Genomic DNA, 8,654 nt, shown 5'->3' with positions numbered 1-8,654 from the left:
TTACTTTTTTTCAATTTTGCTAACAATGGATTCGTAATATTTTTCTGATTCTAAAGGTATATATGAACCCATATTTTTTTACCTGTGAAATGATAAAATTAAGTTCAAAGTTTTTATTCTCGTGGGTTTAAAAAAATCAATTTTTTTAATAATTACCTGACAAAATTCAAAAAGTAAGGTGTCAAATTAAAGATCTTACTATTTTTGTACATAATGGACATTTTTTTCCTTTTTTTTGTTGCGTTTTAGTACCTTAAAATCGACTTAATCTTTTTTTTTTAAACTTAAATTACTTAAAAAATAAGAGGTCTACAAAAAAAACGATTGCATATCTGAATTCTATGAAAAATTTTACATCTACTACTTACTAAAAGAACCGGCTAGCTATAAAAAAAAAGTTGATACACCTTCTTTACTGAACATCTTGCTTCGACTCTAGTACATTTATATTCTGATTTTTCAGTTCTGACACTCTTCAAGTGTTAATGTTCGTTTGTCCTATTGTTTCAGAGCTTCGCTTTTATGGATGTTGTCATCCTTGTTTTAAGAATAAATTATTACAAATATTAAAAAATCTTCAAACTAAATTTCAAAAATCTTCCAATTTAAACTGTTTAAACAATAATTATTATTCCAAATTATTTGATTGGGATAACTTTATCATATAAAAGAAAAAGATGTTGTCTTTTTGGTAATAAGTATAGAATTGCTACGCTTTCTAGATTGTACCTAGCTGTTACAGGAATCACCATATCAAGTCAACATGGCAATTTTTGGACCTATTCGTTCAACGTAAAATATTTCTAAAAATATATAAAATTTAAAGGCTGCTAAATGCCAAATGTTGAAATATACATATAGATTATGCTTGCACAAAATTTTAACTTATATGACAAAAGAAGGCATTGAATTAGTCTTCAATAGTCATTTTTCAATAATGCACAGTTATCTCGCAGTTCACATAAATGCGCGAAAAAGAGTTATTTTATGTGCTTTTCTTTTGTAAAGCTTTCCCTGTGCATCATTGGATAATGGCTATTCCAGATTTTTTATAGGCCCTTTTATGCTGAAAAGATATGACATGTACGTTCAGCCGTTTGGCAGTCTTCAGACCTTTTAAAGTTCATAGATTTTTGGAGATAATCGTTACTAGGAACATTTTGCCGTGAACTGCACTAGGTCCAAGAGAGAGATTAAACAATGGGTTGTTTATTTCACTAGTCCCAAAAGTTTTATAATGAAGATGATTAAAGCCCCTTAACAGATTATGGCGTCATATGATAAAATAACAAATGAGAGGCCAGCATAAATTTTATTATTGGTCAATTCAGTTTAAATTGGCAATTCTATCGTATGAAGTCATAATCTGTTGAGTTACTTTAATCATCTTCTTTATAATTATGCTTTCTTATTCGTTCGCTTAACAATTTTGGGGGCTTTAGTAAATTTTGATTGGATGGTTCATTATTATGAGTAATCAATCGTTTTAACCACTAATTTTAATCTACAGAAGGGGTAATTTTGTGTATTATCATAAGGAATAAACATCAATTTATTAGTCATTGCCTTATCCCTTTATATCCCTAAATAGATCCAAATTCTTAATATAATTTGTTTATAATAAAAATGACTTCTATACCCGAGGATGTTTTGGTTGATTGGACATTGGGCTGTTTATTTCACTAGTCCCCAAAGTTTTACAATAATGTATCTTTTTCGTTGGCTCAACAATTTTAAGGGCTTTAGTGAATTTTGATTAATTGGTTCATTATTTTGAGTGTTCAATCGTTTTGACCATTAATTTTAATCTACAGAAGGGGTAATTTTGCTCATCATCATTTGGGGTCAACATCAATTTATTCGTCATTGTCTTATCCCTTTAGATCCCTTAAAGCCTAGGTCCCAATTCTTAATATATTTGTTGTTGTTTAAATGATTTATTCATCTTTTTGAAAAAAATCATACACGTTTAGAATAAAAATGACTTCAATAACTGAGGATATTTTTGGAAGCCTTGAAGATGGCAGTCAAGTAAGTGGAATGGTTAATTTTTGCATCGTATTATAGACAGCTTTCCGTGGATATTAAAATGAAAATTTATATGATAAAAGCCAGTTTTGTTAGCTGGGGACTTTATTTTTTTTTATATTTATAGAAAATTGTCTGTAATTTGATGCTATACATGATTTTTTAGTATGCACTGGTTCTAATCCATTGGGTATTAATTGGTTTCGAAGCCATACTGGAAATATTGTTATATGGGGTATAAGGTAAAGGCATCTTGGACAAAGTAGCCTCCGGACAAAGCAGCAAAGCAGCATCCGGACAAAGTAGCCTCGGGACATTTACTTAAAAAAAGTAGCCTCTTAAGGAAAATAGCCTCAACTGATCCTGGCCGGCTAGCCATGGGCGCTAGGCTCCATAGCCATATAACCTAACCTAACCTTACCTAAAAATTTTAAAAAAATATTAAAATTGTAAAAATCTACCAACTACTTTTTGTAAAATCCACGAAATCCTAAACCACCTATGTATTAACAGTTGAGGTTAGGTTAGGTTATAGGCAAAGGGGCCTAGCACCTTCGGCTAGGCAGGACAGGGGGCCGAGCGCTGCGGCCATGACCTTTATTAACAGTGGGGGCTACTTTGTCCGGAGGCTACTTTGTCCGGGTGCTACTTTGTCCGGAGGCTACTTTGACCAAGGCTACTTTGTCCAAGATCCAGGTAACGTAGAAGGAAAAGGTAAAACATTGCTCTGAGGTGCGCCAAAAATATTTTTTTTCCCAACAGAAAAATCTCCGAAGCTCCAACAAATAATAATAATTTATTTTAGAGAGTATTGTCAACTAATTTTGTTAAATTGTCTTCATCTATTTAGATTACAAGATATACCCTGTGTAGAGGAGATCTTAGTGTACAAATTATCAACTATGGAGCTACTATAATCTCACTTAAGGTAAATTTTAAGGGATTGTCCTCTTAGAAATATTTTTTTTCTTCAATTTTTAAAATTTTAGTCTCCCACCTTCCCCTATACCCCGACACAACTATGACTCTGGCAGAGAAAAACTACTTTAGATTATGTTAGGTTATAGACTAGGGGGCCTAGTGCTGCGGCTAGGCATTCTGGGGGGCCGAGCACTGCAGGGGTGGTGAACAAAAATTTAAAAAATTGAAGAAAAAAATTCAATTAGGAGACTACCAATTTTAACTATCAAGGATGACAACATCCATAAAAGCAAAGCTCTTAAATTGCAGGACAAACAAACATTTACACTTATAGAGTGTCAACTCTGAAAAAGCAGAATATAAATATCAAATAAAAAAAATAATTTTACTTCATCATCTCTTTATTTAGGTTGGAGATATTGACATATTACTTGGCTTTGACAACATTGAGGGTTATCAGAGTAAAACAGGTATTTTTAATATTTATTTCTGAGAAATGAAAACCGTTTCTGGGCAAAGGAGGGGACATTGAGCTGTTTATTACAATGTCCTCAAAGTCTTATCATAGCATTTTCCTATTTGTTCGCTTAACAACATTTGAGATTTAAGTGAACTTTGATTGGTTGGTTCATTAAGTTTAGTGTTCAAACGTTTCAACCACCAATTTTAATCTACTAAATGTTATGTAATAATAATCATAATCATATGTTTTATCATTGGGGATGTATATCAGTTTTTCACCTATTGTCTTATCCCTATTGGAATGACAGACGAACAGACTTCTGATATATTGACAGAAGGACTGATGAACATACTGACAAACAACGGATCCACAAACAAGTCATGATTGATTGATTGATTGACACCTTTTTTTTTTTTTTTTTGGGGTGGGGGGAAATGCAAGAAAAGGTAAATAAAAATGTATTCTGGAAAATTGCTTCATGATCCCTTTAAGGTGGTAGAAATCCATACATGGGAGCTGTGATTGGTCGTGTTGGTAACAGGATTGCTGAGGCCAAGTTTACTCTAGATGGAAAAGAATATGTTCTGGCTCAGGTTATTTTTTTTTCAGTATTGCTTTGAAAAGCGTTTAATATCCGGTGGATTAGAACTGGTTCTCAGTCATATTATCCGCATAATATCCGTGGAAAGCTGTCTATAATACAAATAGTAAGCTTTTGGTAATAGGATAGCTGAGGCCAAGTTTACTCTGAATGGAAAAGAATATGTTCTGGCTCAGATATGGCTTCTAAACCGTTTAATATCTGGTGGATTAGAACTGGTTCTCATGTTGGCAATAGGATAGCGGAGGCCAAGTTTACTCTGGATGGAAAGGTATATGTTCTGGCTCAGGTTATTTTTTTTCCAGTATTGCTTTGAAACCGATTAATATCCGGTTGATTATAACCAGTTCTCAGCCATATTATCCGCATAATATCCGTGGAAAGCTGTCTGTAATACAAACAGTAAGCTTTTGGTAATAGGATAGCTGAGGCCAAGTTTACTCTGAATGGAAAAGAATATGTTCTGGCTCAGATATGGCTTCGAAACCGTTTAATATCCAGTGGATTAGAACTGGTTCTCATGTTGGCAATAGGATAGCGGAGGCCAAGTTTACTCTTGATGGAAAGGAATATGTTCTGGCACAGGTTAATCATTTTTTCCAGTATTGCTTTGAAACCATTTAATATCCCGTAGATTAGAACTAGTTCTCAGTCATAATGAAAAATTATGTATAGCATGGAATTATATCCGGTTTATATGAATTTAAAAATTTACAATCATAAGATTAAAATCAGCTTTTTTAGCCTCTGCCTTTGGCATCTTGGGGCATCTTATGATTGTACATTTTTATTTCCGAAGAAAGCTGTATATAATACGATGTAATAAATTACTGATCTTCATCCTAGTGTTAGGTCTAGATACTTTTTAAAAACCATTAGGTTCAGCATAGGCTCCACGTTCAAGCACCTTATGACTGGACCAACTATCTCATGGGAGCCATCCAAGTTACAATACTCTCGTCTATTTTTGAGTCCCAAATTAAGTCATCATAATGAGTGATACTCTCCTCTGAGAAGCCTGTGATTAAGGGATTTGTTGGTGAAATATAATTGATCATTATTTTATGAAACTACCTAACCATCTCCCTTCTTACACAATTTGGGGGAGAATGCACAAATGCCGCTATTCATTTTTTAATAATGAATCCAATTGTCTTAGTGGTGGCTTAACTAAAATTAGGGATCTTGGACAAAGTAGTCTCCGGACAAAGTATCCTCCGGACAAAGTAGCCTCCCAAGGAAAGTAGCCTCCACTGTTATTAAAGGTCATGGCCGCAGCACTCGGCCCCCTGTTCTGTCTAGCCGCGGGCGCTCGGCTCCCATGCTTATAACCTAACCTAACCCAACCTAAAAATTGCAAAAACAATGGTAAAAATTGTAAAAACAATATTAAAACTTGTAAAAATCTACCAACCACTTTTTGTAAAATCCACGAAATTATATTTCTCTTATATTTTTCTTAAATAAATGTCCTGAGGATAACATAGGTTAGGTTAGGTTAGGTTATATGCTGAGTGGCCGAGCGCCTGCGGCTAGGCAGGCCAGGGGGCCGAGAGCTGCGGCCATGACCTTTATTAACAGTGGAGGCTACTTCTCTTAAGTAAAAGTCCCGAGGCTACTTTGTCCGGGTGCTACTTTTTCCTGAGGCTACTTTGTCCGAGGCTACTTTGTCCAAGATCCAAAATTAGTAGCTTGCAATTGCTACACTACTTAGGGTCATAAAATACGCAAACCATGTACAAAGGCCGCTTTACATTTTAAGAATAATAGACCGAACGCTACTCATTGTATTGATAGTTATTATATGATGCTTCTTTAATCCACAAGATTTTGCAACATGAAGACCAATGCACAATTACCGCTAATAATTCTTAGAATAATGGACCGAACGCTCCTCATAATATGGATAGATATTATATGATGCTCCCTTTAATCCACAAGATTTTGCGGCATTTGCTCTGTAGACCCCTTCATAAATGCCGCTTTTTAAAAGCAAATCTTTTAAATAGTTAGGTACAGTCCAAAACCGTTAGATCTTTTTGTTAATTTGGACAGGTAAGAATTGTCCTATCGCTTTCAAAAAATGTATGATTTATTCTATAACAATTATGTACGATATAGAAAGCATAGCAACTATATTATAAGAATATGTCCATTTATAATATGTTGATTATTTTTCATTCATTGTAATTATTCTTTTCATCTGATTTTTGGAATACTGATTCCTAGGACAACAAATTACTATGTTATAAGCAAAGCATTCACACAATCAAGTCCTTAAAATGTATGTCCTTAACAGTTTCCTGTATTTAAGTAATTTTGCCACATAATCACTTGAAATTTTACTTCTACATTATTATTCTGCTTATTCAGTTCTGTCATCACGGGTAGGCTAAAAAAATTCCAGGTTTTTGAAAATACCCATTTAAGCGGATTGCACAGCCTTAAAGTCACATGTCTTGGTATACTAGAAAAGGTAAAAATCAAATTTTATTTTGGGGGCTTTTTGAGAAAATCCGCAAAATGTAAAAAGTATCATCAAACACATCTAAATGTACATGTGCATGGTTTGATTGTGTCCCCCCCCCCCCCCATTCCTCTAGCTAAAAACCTTGGGTACCAGAATAAAAAACCTTGGGTTCCAAGATGAAAAACTTTAGGTACCAGAATAAAAAATCTTTAGTACCAGAGTGAATATTGCTTACCAACCTCCATCCTTCCCTGACTGATTGAAAGGCCAAGACTCCAAGGATCTAAAGGGATGAGACAATGCCCGAAAAATTGATGTACATCTTCAATGATGATTACCTATTATGTATATTAAATTAATATTAGTGGTTGAAATGTATGGACTCTCAACTTAATCTAACAAAAAAACCTTATTTTATAAAGATTTGGAGACTATAATGTCCCCCCCCCTCTCCTCCAAAACACAGAGACATCGTACATTAAATTATACTGGTACACAATGTTTTGTAACCACTTTATTTTTCTCATAGGCTTAAAAACTTTGAATCTTTTAATTGAATTTTGATTGGTTGGTTCCAAACTGTCAGCGTTAAATCTTTTCTATTATAACTTTAATCTACAGAGGGGGTAATTTTGGGGATTTTCGTTAATCTAAATTTTTATTGTCTTATCCCTTAAGATCACTGAAAAGGCCTAATTGTGCATGAAAATGAGTTGCGCCTGTTTACAGACTAATGCATTCCCCCTATACTTTTGCTATTATTGTCAAGCGCCAGACATAGTAGCAGTGGATATTATGACAAGGGAAAATTTGTTTAGGTATTTTTGCAAAGGTTAGGTTATGTTAAGAATATACAAATAAGCCCCCCGGAAGGGTTGGTTATTCAAAAAACCTTTAAGATGGTTTAAATGGGCTATGTTAGGTTAATAAAGAGATAATAAAATAAGACCCCAGCAGGGGTTAGGCATTTGGATAACCTAAAAGATATTTCTAATTAGGTTAGGTTAGGAATATAATATACTAATAAGCTCCCCATGGGGATTAGGCATTTGATAAGGTATTTCTACTTGGTTGGATACGGTGGCTGCGTATAATAAGAACTTCGCTCTGATCGTAAAGAAACCAAAACAAAAATCTTTTTTTTTCTTACTTTTTTTATGACATCTGCTATTTAACTCACTTTGTCCGTTTGTCCCTCCATTATTTTCATGTTTCGCCTTTACAGATGTTTTCATCCTAGTCTTTATTTAAAAATCACATAGGTGTAGTTCATTGACCTTACTGGTCAATTTTCTGAAAAGACCCTAGTAGATGCTCACACTTCTCGCTAACTGATGAACAGATCAGGTTCTCCTTTAGCGGGTAGCTTCTCATAGGTACTAGGAAGGTTTTTAACTATTTTGGAGGAGGGTACCAACACCCCCAAAGAGAAATTGCCCCTAGAAAAAATATCCGCCTGTCATAATATCCACTGCATTGCTTCTATTTCTGGCGCTTGACAATAATAGAAATAGTATAGGGGGAATGCCTTGGTCCGTAAACAGGCGCAACTCATGTTCATGAACAATTAGGGCTTTTCATTGATCTTAAGGGATAAGACAATGAAATTTAGATTGATGTAAATCCCCTAAATTACCGCCTCTGTAGATTAAAGTTATGTGTAGAAAAATTTTAACACTGATAGTTTGGAACCAACAAATCAAAATTCAATTAAAAGACCCAAAGTTTTTAAGCCTATGAGTAAGATAAAGTGGCTATAAAACATTGTGTACCAGTATAATTTAATGTACAATGTCTCTGTGTTTTGGAGGGGGGGGGGGGTAATATGGGATGTTTATTACACTAGTCCCCAAATTTTTATATAATAAATAAGGTTTTTTATTTGTTAGATTAAGTTGAGTGTCCAGATGTTTAAACCACTATTGTCAATATGCATAAGAGGTAATCATTATTGGAGATGTACATCAATTTATCGACCATTGTCTTATCCCTTTAGATCCCTGGAGTTTTGGCCTTTCAATCAATTTAGACCAGTCAGGGAGGGATGGAGGTTGTGTGTTTTGCTGTAGGATGGCGAAGGGTAAACAATGTTAACTCTGGTACCCAAGATTTTTTATTCTTGTACCCAAGGTTTTTATTCAGCTTGCAATATGTAGATAGATGAATGTACA

General features: G+C 34.2%; 1 protein-coding gene across 1 annotated transcript in view; it reads left to right on the top strand.

The window, feature by feature from the left end:
• Positions 1-1,957: 1,957 nt before the first annotated feature.
• Positions 1,958-8,654, top strand: part of LOC145306964 (uncharacterized) — a 23,507-nt gene continuing 16,810 nt past the window's right edge. Inside the window, exons 1-4 of the mRNA XM_080149306.1 lie at positions 1,958-2,031; positions 2,879-2,956; positions 3,359-3,419; positions 3,905-4,005. Coding sequence (XP_080005432.1) covers positions 1,981-2,031; positions 2,879-2,956; positions 3,359-3,419; positions 3,905-4,005 — 291 coding nt within the window. The 5' untranslated portion in view covers positions 1,958-1,980. The remainder of the gene's footprint in view (positions 2,032-2,878; positions 2,957-3,358; positions 3,420-3,904; positions 4,006-8,654) is intronic.

The sequence above is a fragment of the Acartia tonsa genome, chromosome 15 (assembly GCF_053477335.1).
Source record: "Acartia tonsa isolate MP-2025a chromosome 15, ASM5347733v1, whole genome shotgun sequence".
In the NCBI taxonomy this organism is placed as follows: Eukaryota; Metazoa; Arthropoda; class Copepoda; order Calanoida; family Acartiidae; genus Acartia; species Acartia tonsa.
This window is presented reverse-complemented; position numbering and strand designations above follow the sequence as displayed.